Source organism: Stegodyphus dumicola, chromosome 3 (genome assembly GCF_044657685.1).
Source record: "Stegodyphus dumicola isolate Sdum_Otavi_A_Nest chromosome 3, ASM4465768v1".
In the NCBI taxonomy this organism is placed as follows: Eukaryota; Metazoa; Arthropoda; class Arachnida; order Araneae; family Eresidae; genus Stegodyphus; species Stegodyphus dumicola.
The window spans coordinates 225,880,431-225,896,597 of NC_140770.1; the positions used below are offsets into that span (position 1 = coordinate 225,880,431).

Consider the following 16,167-nt stretch of genomic DNA (forward strand, 5'->3'; position numbering starts at 1 on the left):
CGCTAAATACAAGGTTGTTTTTACGATTTTGATTGTCACATTAGCGTGTTTCTCTTCTAGTCTAGACACCATATATATGTTTATATCTATATAGTGGAGCACTGTTTATATGTCTTTCAAGGGACTGTTCACAAATAACGTATAAATGAGATAGACATATAAATGAAGTTTTAAATTATGATATGAAACATATATATATATATATTAGCTGCACAATTTTGATACTACTAATCTACTATTAATATTACACAATTTTATTATCATATTTCAATTTGTTTAAAATATTAACGACATTCATATGCATTTAAAATTAATTTTTAAATAAATTATTAATATTAATATTTTAAACTGTTAAACTTTTTGATAATTAATAATTTAAAAAATGATATTAATACAAATTTAATATTTTTAAAATCATAAGTGTCCTGTCAGAAGATTCCAAAACTCGTAATTATGAGTTAATCATATTTACTTGACAGGTTTTTCCATTGATGGCGGCACTGTCTTGAAGTCAATCATGAGTCATAGACTAGATCATGATCCATACTTATGACATAAACATTTATTACATTTTATTTACAGGAAGAAACTTGATCATTTCAGTAACGAATTACATCACTGACAAAATAATTGCAGCTATCGGTTATAGTAAAAGCTAAGAAACTGCTGCTTTGAAAGCCCTCATCGCTGTCGTACTTTTCAGCAAACTCCTTCTAACTTAAAGAAAAGAACAAAAAATCAAACAATAATAATTTTTGAATGCCAAAACTCAAAAGTTAAAAACAGTAAATAAATCATGGAGATAGAATGCCATTCCTGCTGTCAGATGGTGGGAATGGCTCATCCTTTGATTTTGAATAACATTTAGATGCTAAAACGTAAAAGTCAAAAACAGCAAGTAAATCATAGTGGTAGAATGACCTGCCATCTGATGGCGGGAATCCTCCCACTTATAATTTTGGTCATCTACACTCGAAATAAAACGTGAAGGAAAAGGAAAACATTAATAAACTTGTTACAATAAATAAAATAAAAATGGTAACTTAACAGATTTTTTTGGGCGATGCTCATGAAAGATCTTCTAGATTGCTTACTATTGTCAAAGGATGTTTCCCAATCTCTGAAGCAACTGTGCTGTTTGAAACATTGTGTATGATTCATTGCTTCATTCCATAAGCTTGCCAAAGTATGCTCTGTTTCTCTATGATTGATTATCCCAATCTGACACAAAATTTCGTGTTGAATCGTTCTTTCACCTTCTTGTCCAAGATTCAATTGCAGACTACCACACACAGGCAATCATAACCATTGTAACAACTACCATTGTTAACACAAGCTATGTCTCTAGGTAACTGCCTTATCAAGATTAAAGACCACTGTTACTGCAGGTAGTGTAATTTGTTGGCATGCTACCAGGGCTAATCTGGAAATTTCTTGTTGCAGTGGTATATTACTGCTTGTTTTAAACATGTATATACAGTGTAAAATCTCAAATCTGGACACTCAATATTTAGAATGAAGCAATATCCACCCCACCAGCAAAATAAGTAAAGAAAAATAATAATAATTCCCCTCTTTTACAATGTCTAGGAATGGAGAATATAATAATACTTAACAAAAGGGAGCACATGTGCTGTAAATTCAATTTTCTTCTACTGTAGATTCATGTACACCATTTTCACTTGCTGGCTAGGTACATAGTCAATAGCAGTACACTGGCATTGGCCAGGATTTACACTTTTGCCCCTTGAGGGAGGACAGAACTGGTGGTGTGCCTTCTGCTGCCATGTACTGTTTAAATTCTAAAAGTTTGCCATCTCTAACTTCTACTGCTCAGTGCCTCTCCTCCCTAATTTTTGCTGCTCGGTCAAATTCTGCAATTTCTGTCACAAAGTGTGGGCACACTGGGTATAGTGGCAGCCATGTTGGGAGGGTAGCTTATGTCAGACCTAAATAATGAGCAAAGGGCAATCTTGCCATGTATGCTTGTCATCGTACTAAATTTAAACAGTTGATCTAAAATCTGAAAATCTTTGAAATCCAGAATCATCAGGGTTCTGATGATTCCAGATCTCAGATTTTGTATTCTATGTAACACATATAATAACTGTATCAGTAAGAGATTATTCAAAAGACAGACAATTTCTTTTTAATTAAAAGAAGGACCACACATACAGTTATGCATGTATGTTGTTCTTAATGAGTATGTATTTTTAAAATGTACTGTAAACTGTGGTATAAAACTTTTTACACAGATAGAATGATTCTTAATTCATAGATTCAATGCTAAAAAATATTGTGTTAAATATGAAGATTAATTATTTTTTCTGTGGTATAGTGATTTTATGTGTCTGAAAATTCTATTTTATGTGCTCTACAAATTTTATGTGTCTTTAATGTTAATGTTTCAGCAACCATATATACATATTATTAGTTGAAACATTTTTAATTTGCTGCATCTTTTATTTCAATAAAATAAATTATAATCTCTAACTAATTATATCAAATGCATACAAATATTTGGACTCTAAGTATTAGGGAAAGGGCAGTTTATTATTTGAAGATATGTGAAAAACTTTTCCATATGTGATCATGTTTCTTTATCTTGTAGTTTACTATTTTATTTTTAAATTAAAGAAATAGAAAAGCATATGAACAACAAGGCATAATAAAATACATGAGCTGGAATGTAACTAGCATATTTTTCCTTATTAATAACTCTTGAACACAAATACAATGCATGACTTCGACCACATTATCATTACTTTTGCAATGCTTTGGTAGAAACAGGATTTTATTATTTTATCATTTCTTAAACTTGTATGCACATTCATATAATAGCGAAGTATATTCTGTTTTCATTGTTATATCATCTCTTGAAGATTATGCTTAAAATGCTGGAATTCTTTACTGCTAAATATGTTGTAAGTATGCAATATAACATGCATTATAGATATTGTAGTATACAAACTGCAGGTATGTTGATAATTGAACATTTTGAATTGTGCAGTTTTTGTTTATATATATATATATTTGCCTTATATCTGTTATTAAAAAATATTAATTTGTTTCAATGTTCAAGTTTCAGAATTCAGATATCTGTAATTTTAATTTTCCCTAACTTGTAGATCAAAGCAGTCCTTCTTGAGGGAGGTGGAAGTCATAATAGTTACCTATCTGATATGGTGACTCATGTAATCTGTGACAGTCCTGATAATCCAGGAGTTAGTGAAGCTCAGGAACTGTTTGAGAAGCCTGTTGTCACGGTATGGTTTAAGATCACAGTTTGACTATATATATTATTTACATTTATTGTGTATATATAAATTTTACTTACTAAATTGCTGTTAATATATATATATCCCTGTCAAAAACAAAAGTAATTCAATCTGACATTTCTAATGTTTTGGCCATCTGGCCTCATCTACTTCATTTTTGCTAAAGTTCTAATTTTGCTTTTTCCTGGTTCTCAAGTTATTCTTTTGCAATTTTGTTTTACTTTAGAAAGCTATAATTTTAGTATTTGATGGAATTTAATTTCTATTATGTATATGCATATATATATGTTTGCACACACAGTAAAATTCAATTCTGACTTTATGCGTAATTGTAATCCTGTAAGAGGAAATAATTCTCTTTTGACTTAGTTATGAAGGGCAATTATACAGTAAGACCCTGCTTAACACTGTTCTACTTAGCACTGTATCAGTTTAACGTGTTTTTATAGGGATTTCCTGAAAATTGCACGCAGCATTGGGCTTTCCCATAATCGAAAGTAATTTATCTGTATTACTCTTCTCTGTAGTGTTACGCAAACATATTTTTATTATTTGAAATATCTGTTGTTGTTAATTAATAAATTTATGTATTGTAATGATTGATGTAGTGATAAATATTATAATTTTTAATTTTTATTATGGGCGATAATAAAAAACATGAAAATAAATTGACAATAAAAATCGTAGAAACTAAAATACAAGTGCTCAGAAGATTAGGTAGTGGTGAACATCAATGTCAAATGGGTGTTGCATTGAACTTGTCAACTTCATTAATAAAGACAATTTTCAAGAATAAAGAAAAAATAGTGTCATCAGCAACTACAACTACAAAAACTCTGCAACTAGAATAACCCATTATAGAAGTAAAACGATAGAGGAGATGGAAAAATGAATTTCTGTATGGATTGACGACGAAATTGAACGTAATATGCCACTAAGCCAAGCTATTATAATGGAAAAAGTGGAGAAGAATTCTTAATTACATTCACATTGAAACAGGTGGCACAGCTAAAATTTTCATTGCAAGTTGAGGATGGTTTAATAGATTAAAACATCGAAATAATCTTCATAACATACAGATTACAGGAGAAGCAGCAAGTGGAAATATAGAAGCGGTGGCTGAACTCTTAGCAACATTAAAAGCAATAATTGAACAAGGAAACTATCCTCTAGAATTAGTTTTTAATGTTAGTGAAATAGGCCTATTTTGGAAAAGAATGCCAAAACATTTATTTCTATTCCATGAAGATAAACATGCACCAAAAAGCTGCGATTTAAAGCTGCGAAAGATCACTTAACACTTCTCCTGAGTGCTAACACTAGTGGAGACTTCAAATTAAAGCCATTTCTTGTTTATCATTCCAAAAATGCAAGAACAATGAAAGGAATATCAAAATAAACACGATATTTGGAAGTTTAATAAAAAATCATGGATAACTATGAAAATTTTTCAGAATTAAGTTCCCTGAACTATCTGACTCAATAACATGTATTCTAGTTGAAGTGGTTTTCTTGCCACATAACACAAATGCATTAATCCAACCAATGGCTCAAGGTGTTGTATCAAATTTTAAAGCTTATTACTTGAGGTGAACATATAGACAAATGTTTAAAAAAATAGACGGAGATGATAAACGATCAGTAAGAGACTTTTGGAGGAACTATAATATCATGGATGCTATAGAAAACATAAATCTTTCTTGGAATGAGGTAACAGAAAAATGTTTGAAAGTAGTGTGGAAAAACATTTGACTAGATTTAAACAAGGACGATGACACTAGAGGATCTGTTGTTGATATGAACAAAATATGGAATGAAGTAACAGAAAAATGTTTGAAAGTAGTGTGGGAAAACATTTGGCCCGATTTAAACAAGGATGATGACGCCAGTGATTTTGTTGTTGATATGAACAAAAAAAATGGAGTTGGAAAAACAAACATATTTAGATGAAGTAAATAGTGAAAGATCTTGAAGAAATTTTGTAAGAAACAATGGAAAGTCTTTCTAATGATGATGAGCTCAAGGAATTAGCAAATCAAGAACACAAAAATTTTAAAAATAGCAATTCTGTAGAAGAGCAAAAATGACTTTCAATGGCATTTCTAAAAATCAGTTCAGCTTCCATTTCGGAAATTATGGACTTATTTATTAAAAATGACACAGATTTTGATAGGAGTTCAAAGGCAAGACAGCGTGTTATGGATGCCTTGTCAACAACTTCTTATGGAGGGCAAAAGAAAAATGACAATAGATACCTTCTTGATTTAAAAAAAAAAAAAGAAAAAGAAAAAAAAAGGAAATGCAAAAAATTTTGAATGAACAAAAATATAAATGGTGACTTAAAATTTTATTAATTTCTATATATTCGTTTGTTATGTTTCAGTATTTGCAAGAAATAATTTTTTTTGGTATTTATTTTATACTTTTATAAAAAACATATATTGAATTTAAATAACAAAATACTTGAACAATTTACTTATTTTATACACATTTTCCCCTAACCGTATTGTTTACTTAATGAGATGACCCCTTTTAACACTATTTCGTATAACACTCTTTTAACACTTTTGTAGTTAATGGAATGTATCTGAAGAGAGAAATCCAGATTCGAAAGAATTCTGCTGCTGTTAATAGTATGAATAATAAATTTAGAAAGTCAGTAATTCCTAGAAAAATATATTTATTGTTTTCAGTGATACCAGATATCTCTGAAAATATTTCGAAATATAATTGCTGTACCTAACTAAGTCAAAAGAAAATTTTTTCCTCTTATAAAATTAGTTATGCACATATGTCAGAACTGAATTTTATCCTCTTACGAGGTAGATTTTTGTAGTATTTTATCAAAACTGAATTTTTTTTACATTTAAACAGACTTGTGAGCTTCATATTTTTTCAAAATTTTTATACTAATCCTGAAACCGTAGCCTCAAAATGAATTTAACTTTATCCAAGTTTACTAAACAGATGAATAAATGAAAGATTTTTACATAGAAGAATACCTGTAATCAAAATTTCACTTTGTACAAACACTCTGTTTTATAACTTATATAATATAAAATTGTATAATTGAACTATAGCATATTTTCACGATTATCAATATTTTATATTTTATATCAATATATTAAAGTATTATCAATATTTTGCAATGCTAAATTTTTTTCAACTGATTATATAGACTTTAATCACATGTTTTTTTAAATTTTTATAATGTTTAATGATAAAATGGTTTAAATGTGCTGTATATATTTTAATCACAGTTTTTTTTTTCCCCCCCAGAGTCGCTGGGTATTGTTATCTGCAAAATGCAATAAGCTGCTGCCGTATCCTTTCCATTCTTCTCTTTGAAAATTAATTTCTTAATATGTTTTTTAAAATATAATCAAAGAATATTTGTTTTTTTATTCTTTTATAAAACTATAGCTATTCTAAGGATCTTATGTTCATATATTAATATAGTGGAACCTCGGTTCACAAAAAGCTCTCAGCATGAACAGATTGGTTCACAAATATATTATCTGAACAAAAGTCTCAAGTAACAAATGATGTTTTGAGTTTTGAACAGTTAACTAGACAACGAAGGATTTTCAAAGGTATTTAAAGATAACATGTAGTATAGAATTAACACTAAAATATTTCTGGAAACATCATTTTAATATTTCTGTTACTTAACTAATTAGCAGCAACTCTTTGAAGGCTGGCAGCAAGTGACTTACAGGACAATGAATTTGTCCTGGAGGAAATTATGGCCAAATTGTGTTTCAGGCACAAATTTTTTAATTTTGACACTGAAGTGGTTTTTTTTTTTTTTTTTTTTTTTTTTTTTTTTTTTTTTTAATTGTTGTTTTGTTATGTTATTTATGATATTGCATCTGTAGGTAAAGCCATGGTTGGAAGTTAACACTAAAGATATGCATGACTTGCTGGAGGACGACGAAAATTAACTTTCAGAAACAGAAAAAAAAAAAAAAAAAAAAAAACATGACTGTGGGAAAAATTTCTTTAGAGAAAGAAAAAGGATGGGAAGATGACTGTATTTCTGTGATCCTCAATCTTTATGCAAAATAACGCAAGGTACAAAGTTTCATGTAACAATATCATCCAGATGAAACTGAGCAAGCCACAGTATAATCATTTTCAATAACTGTTGTGTTATTTGTAAACATTTTAAAACATAGCTAGATCACATTGGTCATATTTTGAGTGAAATAGAGGCAGTGTCAAGTAATGCTAAAAGACAAAGAAAAGATGAAAGGTGTCCTCTTCCCTTTCTCATCACTTTCCACTTATGCCATACATTCTGCATATAGGTATGGTAAAATTGAATTTTTGTTATTTCATCTGCTTAGCTTTGTGTTTACCTTTTTTTGCTCTTAAACAAGATTATTTTCATTGGTTTTGTATTATGAACTTGTGCCTAAAATACTCTTGTAAATTTCAAATAAGCAATTATCTGTGGTCCAGGAATGGATTAATCCATTTTACATTAAAATTCTGAAGGGGAAAATGTTTTTGTTGTATGAATATTTCAGATGACGAAGGGCCTTCAGAAATGAATTTAATTTTTGAATAAAGATTTTGCCGTGCTTTTAATTTGACGTATTTTATTTGTTTTATGAAAGCAACAATACACTCTAAGATATCAAATTAGTTGTTTTAAAACTTTGTCCAAAACTATACAGTAAGCTTTATACAACAAACAAATATTGTAGCCTTATACAATAAACAAAAAATATTTCAGTCTAATACATGCAGGATTAAACTTCACCAATGGTTATTGAAACTGAACATCTTGAAGGTATATTAATGAGAAACTTTGATTCAAGGGCAAAACTTCTATTAGGTTTTGATTATGGGTACCCACTATTTCAGTAACACTGCCTCTTTGATGGATTTGCTGTCATTGCAAGTACATTCATTGTCACAGTTTTTACAAACTGTGGCAATGAATGTACATTGAATGAAGAGGCATTACCATTGGACTATAAAAAGTGTAAATGAGCAAATTATTAAAATAAATAAATAAATAAAAATAAAAGCAGCTTGATATGGCAATTTAAAGTGATATGGCAGTTAGACGGTAATGTCAGGAATGAACAAATAGAAGTTGATTTTATTGCAAAGAGACAGTGGTTAACTTTAGGGCGACAACAGAATGGGGAATTTTAGTATTTTTTAGCGCAGCTCTTTTTGTACTCAGTTCATCTGTATCAATGATCTAACATGTCACTCACATAAAAATGAATGCCAATACTAATGATAGGTAACTTAGAAAGTGGAATATATACTCACAACATTTACCCCTCATTACTGCTTATGCCATGTGCTATAGCTGTACTGAAATAGCTTGTAGAGTCATTAGGTTATATCACTGTTGGAATGTGAAAAAAGTTAGTGTCCTCGCCACGATTCGAACTCTGAACCTCCAAAATACACATTGAGTGGACTTCCAGTTATACTATAGCCCTGTTCACATGCAACGCTCCTTCGCACAGCTGTCGTTAGCAAGAGGAGAAAAAGGAGACATGAAAGAGTTTTGTCTTTAGGACCCGTTCAGAAGACCAGTCTTCCTTCCCTTTACACCTAAGCCTCTGTGAACAATCACGTCTCCGAATTGGCAGATTTCTAATACTGTTTACACATTTTTAATGTTGTTTACTGTTGTTAATTTTGTAATCTGCACTTTCGCAACTGGTACCTGAACTTTCGTAATAGTTCCTGAAAAATATATGCTTTTTAATTATTATTATTATTATTACCGTATTCGACGGCATATAAGATGCACCCTTATTTAGAAGGCAAGGAAAAAAAGTTTCAATAGTTTGCACGACAGCGCGGTATCAAAATAACTTAAAATGTGGTTTCTTTTAGTTCTCACGTTTTGTAAAAGCCAAATGAACAACCACTGAATCCAATTACCAAACATATTTTTATTAAGGAAAATTAACAAATGGCAAGCTATTTTGAACATGACATGTAAATTTCAATAATGAATAAATGAACGAACGGCAAGCAATCAAACATAATACAAAATAAAGCAGAAACAACAAAAAACACAGGTTTAAGGAAAACGTTGCCTATCATGAAATTAGACTTTAATCACTTTCAAAACCATAAATATCCTTTTCACTATCATCATCATCATCGAAAACGAGAATATCATCATCACTACTGTTTCCGTCATTGCTAGTATCACCTTTTTCGAATAACGTGTCGTCTTCTGTTCCGTCAAGAGCATTACTGATTTCGCACTTCTTAAAGGACTTAACAATTACTTCAGCCTTTACAGATATTTCACGCATGCGCAAAATAATTAGGGCAGATGTAGAAAACGTTATGTGTGTGTAGACCTTTATCCGGGCTAAAAATAGCATTCAGTATTGAAAGTTAACCTGTATCCTTCACATATAAGACGCAGGTAACTTTTTTGAGACAAAATTTAGGAAAAAAAGAGCGTCTTATATGCCGTCAAATATGGTATTTTATAAGCTGTTATTTAGTTCATTCTTGGTGCTTGTCGCTATGGTTAAAAGATGGTCATGGATTTTTCCCAATAAGATATAGAATTCAAACTTTGTACATATACTCAGAGTTGCCAACTCTCCCGATTTAGGCGGGAGACTCCCGATTTTCGACCGCTCTCCCGCCAACTCGATTTACAATATATTTCTCCCGACTTTTTCTTATTCTTAATATTTCTCACGATTTTTATGGAACTTGGCTTAATACTTTGTTATATGAACCAAAAAAAAGTGATTTTGGACGTCTGAAAGCAACTGAATTTTCTCTAGATTATATCTAAAATGAAACCTTGCGAATCAGATGCGAATTTCTGCTTTGCGATTGACAGCATACGTATCCAGAAACTTCGTTCTCCAGTTGTCCAATGGGCATCGAGCTCCACTGCGTGTCATCTGGCATATATTAGCCAATGAGTACAAAGCAAGATCAAGGCCGTTGGCCATTCTTTGGATGTTCTTTCGCTATTTCGTTCATCTTGTCCTGAGTTGTGTGAGTACACGTGCCTTTAGGAAATAGTTTTAGAAATTATCGTCTTTTGATATGTCTGCGAGAAAGGTGAAATACTCGTGCACGTTTCAAAAATCGTACACAGTTGACTTTCCTTCCATTATTTCTTGAAGGAAATGTAATATATTTCTGAGGTGTACCATCTGTCGTTGCGATTTTTCAATTTCGCTTGGTGGAAGGGCAGATGTTCTCAAACATGTGCGTACACAAAAACACAAGGACAACATGAGTTGTTTTGAAAAAACGAAAAATTAAATTTTTCTTCGGAAACAAAAGACCAAAAAGTGATTAATGCAGAATGTCTGTTCTCTGCCTTTTTACTGGAGCACAACCTGCCACTGAATGCATCGGATCACGCTGCAGCTTTATTTAGAAAAATGTTTCCCGATAGTGAAATCGCTAAGAAATACTCAAGTGCAAGGACCAAAACAGGTGCAATTGTTAAAGAAATGGGTTTGAAAAATAAATCTTCAGTTATTGATTGCATTAAAACAGCTCCGTTCTGCCTCTCTACGGATGGAAGCAATAATACCAATTCAAAACTGTATCCAATTGTTGTTTCTTTTTTTAATCCAGAGTCTTCAGAAATTGAGTGCAGTCTACTTTCTGTCCCCACTTTAGAAGGACATTCGACAGGCTTTAATATAGCACAGCTAATTATTAAAACTTTAAAATAAAATGCAGTCCCTCTGGATAGTTGCTTAGCGCTTGGTGCTGATAATGCACCAGTAATGGTAGGCTTGAAGACTGATGTTGCAGGCATCTTAAGAAAGGCAAATTCAGATTTGCAGATTATGAGGTGCACCTGTCAGCTCTTAAATTTAGCAGCTGAAAAAGGGGCAGCTTCTTTACCATTAAATGTGGATGAACACATTGTTGATATTTATTATTATCTTGAAAGGAGTTCTAAAAGAAAGGAAAAATTGAAACAGTTCCAACAGCTGCATAATACTGAAATGAGAAAAATTTTGATTTTTTGTAATTTCTGCATCATTCAGCAATTCAACTGGCAGTTCTCAAAATAATACTGCAAAATATAAGCGTAAAGCTGATACAAATTTCTCTCAAAATTTTAAAAAAAAAAAAAAAAAAATTGCTCAACACACGAAACATTTTCCGATTACTGTAAGTTTATCTTGTGAAGAACGAATATTTATGTTTTTTTCTTCGGACCTTAACAAAGCTTTTTGCTTTTTTTTTTACAATTCATTTTGCCATCATTCGATGTTCTGAACACAATTCTACAAAGCAGAATTCCATTAATTCATGTTTTGCAATCAATGATTTATGATCTGTTTAAAGACATTTTATCAAAGTTTGTAAAACCAGTCTGTGTTTTGTCTTGTAATTCTATATATGATGTGATTTATGGTGAAACAGAAAATCAGAAGGAAGATGAAGATTTGGTAATAGGAGCTGCAACTACAAAAGTAGTGGAAGAACTTAAGACAAAAATAAGTTTTATCTTCATGTTAGAAATTACTTCTGTCAAGTATGTGATTACACACTACATAAATTTCCAGTCAACGATGAAGTGATTTTGCATGCTAAAGTTGCTGATGTTTCTGCTCTAGCAAATGCATCTTTTTTTATATAAGGTACTTTTTGAACAGATTTCCTGTGTTACTTCGTTTAGTCATGAAAGATGATGATATTGATGTTGCTACTGATATACTGCAGTCACAATTTTGCAGTTTACAATTAGAAAACTTGGATGAAGTTATAAAATCAGCTAGGATTGACACCCAGTGGAGGTTAATTGGAAAATTGAAAGGTGCTGATGGAATTTTAAAATATAGTGAACTCTCTAGAATTATGTTGGCCATCTTGACAGTTCCCCATAGTAATGCAGAGTGTGAGAGGATTTTCAGTGTTGTTGCGAAAACGAGGACTAAATTTAGATCTAATATTAGTGATGACACATTAGAAAAACTTTTATTAGCGAAAGCAGGCCTATGTGGCAATTGCTATGAACAAAATTATGAAGTTTCTTTCTTAACGAGAGCAAAATCTGCCACTGTCCATAACATTTGTATGAAAACTGATTAAAGTGCCTTTTTTTTTTTTTTTTTTTTTTAAACGATGAAAGTAATAAAAATGTTTTTTATGTCTAAGGTATTTTTGTTTTGCTTGCATTTAAGACTTAGTAACTATTTAAAGTTAATTCATTATTAAAAACTATATTTTTATCATTTAAAAAGTCTTTTTAACATTGTGAAAAATCTCCTGATTTCTTAAAAAAATCTCCTGATTTTTGAGTGTCATAGGTTGGCAAGTATGTATACTGCTTGTGGATGTGGTGTCATGCTTTTGATTTTTAGAGGATTAGATTTTTTTTCAAATTTAAAGTTGAAATTATTTTTTCAAATATTAACAAATAAACTGAAAATCTCAGAATATTATAGTTTGCACCATAACACACTGTGAAGGAAAAAAATTAAATGAAATTTTTAGCATAATTTTTTAAAAATATTTTGGGAAAATTTTTGAAAATCGTTCATATTTTTAGACTTTTTGACGCCATTAATTTTAAAATTTCATATCTAAAAATATACCGGTTACAAACTTCCGACATTTTCATAGCTTATAAAACAAACTTTTCGCATTTAAAAAAAAATGATAAAGGAAATTAATTGAATGATTTTTTAAAACTTTTTTGAAAGATATGCAATGAAGCAGAATGGGAAATATTGGTTCTTCTTGGGCATCAATTCGAAACATCCGATTCAAAGTAATAATCTCATTATACCACACTATTTTTATGACATTATTTATACTATATAAGTTGTTATTGTTGCCAGTTGTTACTTCAGCGTGAGATTGGAGATATTTTTGAGTTAACTTTCTCTTAAGATGCGTTTAGCATTCCATTGTGTTTAACGTTCTTATTAGATTGAAGCGTAACTAATGATTATACTTAGTGATATTCTAAACACTTGTACGAGTATTTCTGTGGGAAATTCCAGAACTTTGAAGTGTTTCTGTCGATAAAATAAATTTAATTAAGCTATCATCAGATTTGAGTGCAATGAGAATCATTTGCGAACTATTATCAATCTATTACAAACCCGTACACACGCAACAATATTATAATTAATTAATGTATTAAAATTGTTTTAAACGTGTTTTACAAAACAAAAACAGGTAAAGAAAAATTCTGCTTGCTTTTTATGATTTTTTGCAATTTTTCTGGCCACACATTTTAAAAAAATATATAACATTTTAAAAAAAGTTTGTAATTTATATTTCTATTTACCAATTTATTAAATAGCACTAGGTTTGATTTATATATATATATATATATATATATATATGTATGTATGTATGTGTATTGAAATTCAGTAATAAAATTTTAAAGATTTGAGATGATTAAATGTCTGTTTAGACAGTTTGTATTCTTTAAACTGCAAATGCAAACTGAGAAACCTTTTGCATTTTTTTCGATAAATCCTTTTACTTAAAGTCCTAAAACATATACAGGTATGAACTAAATTATTTATTATTTTTACTGCTTATTTAAAATTATATACTTAGATTATAATTATAGAAACAAGGATTGGTTTTGCAAATTTCTCAGAAACTAATTCATTAATTGCAAATTCATTTCTTGAAGTTATTAAGAACTAATAAATACAATAAAAAAAACTGGGGGGAAGACATTGAAAATTGTAGAAGAAAGACATTTTAATTGTAAAATTTTTCTTCAAAAATTTAAATTAAGAAAAATTACTAGCAAAAACTGTTTTTCAGCTTAAAATTATTTTGTCTCACAAAATCATTTAATAATATTCATAAAAAGTAGATGAACATTCTTAAATTTAAAAAAAAAAAAAAAAACCATTCAAAAGGTACTGAGTCCCTCTTCGCATTGAAGTCGATATGCACTTGTCTTAGTTTTAATTTGAACAATATTTCTGGAAAACCTAGCATCAGATAACTTGTGTGTATTTCTCTATAATTTTCGTATCTTGTACAGTTCTACTTTTTGGGGGGATGCTATCACATTCCCAGACATCTATCAGTGCGATTGTTTCGCTGACAGTCCAGTGAGCCGTAACTAAAATTATGTGAACCGCGCAGTATAGTATGGGAAATCTCCTCATTTGCCCTGCTCCCGAGAGGTAAGGAACATTCAACCAAGTTCTACCTCCAATTCGGGGAGGCAGTTAATGCTTGTCCCATGTGAATGGGATACGTTGGAGAAACCGGTTTTCACTACCGGTCGAATCTGCTCTTGTGAATGGGGCTTTAGAAGGCATGCGGAAAAGAGGGAGAAAATGCTTTGTATACTTCTCCTTTTAAATGGTGATTAGGGGTGAGGGGATCTAATCACCAAATCCTGGTGGTGACAAATTATTGTTCACCACCTTTTTAGTTGGGGCGCCGCTTATAGGGTCATCGCAATTTTTTTGGATTTCAGGAAAATGAAGGAATCTGCAGTCCCCTTCCAGAATTTAAACTCCGGTTCTCCTGAATATGCACTGAGTGTGCTTTCAGTTATACCATGAAGGCATGCAGGAAGGAGAGAGAAAACACCTTATATAATCTCGTAGAGTTTAGAATTTTTTCAATGTCAGGAAACTGAAGAAATTTGCAATCTTCGGAATTCGAACTACAGACCTCCTGAATGTTTGTCGAGCGTGATTCCAGTTACACCATGACATCATGGAGAAATGAGGAAAGAAATATCTAAGTTTATTATTTTGTCAGAGGAATTTCAGATTTATTTGAAGTCATGTTTTCCATTTCTTATATACATAGAAAAATAGTATTTTAGAGTTTCTGCATTATAATCATTTGTGAGTTTTATAAAAGCACATATAAATGTATTACATTTTCAGAATTTTAATTTAACCCATATCATTTGCTAATTATTACATTTGCATTACATTTCATTTGCTGTGAAATGTAAAATAATTAAAATACTTTGTCTCTCATTTGTGTAACTGGCGAAAGCCATAAGTCTGATTGTTTTTAGCAATGAACAACTGATATGACCATAATCCGAAATATGTAATCATTCTACATTACTTTAGGCCTTGTTTGACTACTTCAGCATTTGGTCAAGAGAAATGGTCAGAGTTAAGATTCTATTTTTTTCCACTTTCAATGATTATTATTATTATTATTATTATTATTATTTGTGTGTGTGAAATGCATGTTTTTAGGGAATGAAAAGTATATTTATTATTTAATGCAGTGCCATTTTCTCCAAACTGTACTTTATGCCTTCTGCTGCACAAGTGATGCCACTGGTAGGAAATTTTATTTTTAAATAAGATATATTTTGCCTTGTAATTTTCCCACCCAGTCCGTAAATGCATTTATACTGGTGAATAACTAGTTTTAACATTTTTCTCTGCATTATCTCTGTCTTTGTTCTCAACATACTTCATTACTTTATGGTTTAAATAAAAATAATGCATTTATCCTTAATAATATTTTAGCTTAGCAGGATTTTCTCCAGTCAAAACTCAACTATTTTCTGGTCTTGTTTTCTGCCCTTCTCAGGTGAGCTCTGTTCATTACTCTTTTCCAGATTTATTCTGAGTATGTTTATAAAATGATGAGTCTGATTTGTGAAATTCATTTGTTGTGTTGTCATACCATTCATTATATGTTGATATATTTCATCTAACGAGTTGTTCATAAAACAAAAGGTCTTAAGCTCCTGGGGATTCGTAGACCCAATTACCAAATCCTGATGGTGAAAAATCATCATCCGCTACCTTTATTAGTTCGGGGGCCACTGTAGAGTCATTAGGATATTTTGAAGCACAAGATGAGAAAAATGACTAATGCCCTCGCCGGGACTCAAACCTGGACCTCTCGAATACACGCCAAGTGTGCTACCATAACA

The 16,167-nt window shown here is 30.8% G+C and overlaps 1 protein-coding gene across 1 annotated transcript in view; it reads left to right on the top strand.

Annotated features, from left to right (window-relative positions):
- The window catches only part of LOC118185948 (uncharacterized), a 151,485-nt gene that overhangs the window by 33,154 nt on the left and 102,164 nt on the right, over positions 1 to 16,167 (top strand). The window contains exons 3-5 of the mRNA XM_085813870.1: positions 3,129 to 3,266; positions 6,558 to 6,601; positions 15,755 to 15,818. Of these exons, the coding sequence (XP_085669996.1) occupies positions 3,129 to 3,266; positions 6,558 to 6,601; positions 15,755 to 15,818 (246 nt within the window). The remainder of the gene's footprint in view (positions 1 to 3,128; positions 3,267 to 6,557; positions 6,602 to 15,754; positions 15,819 to 16,167) is intronic.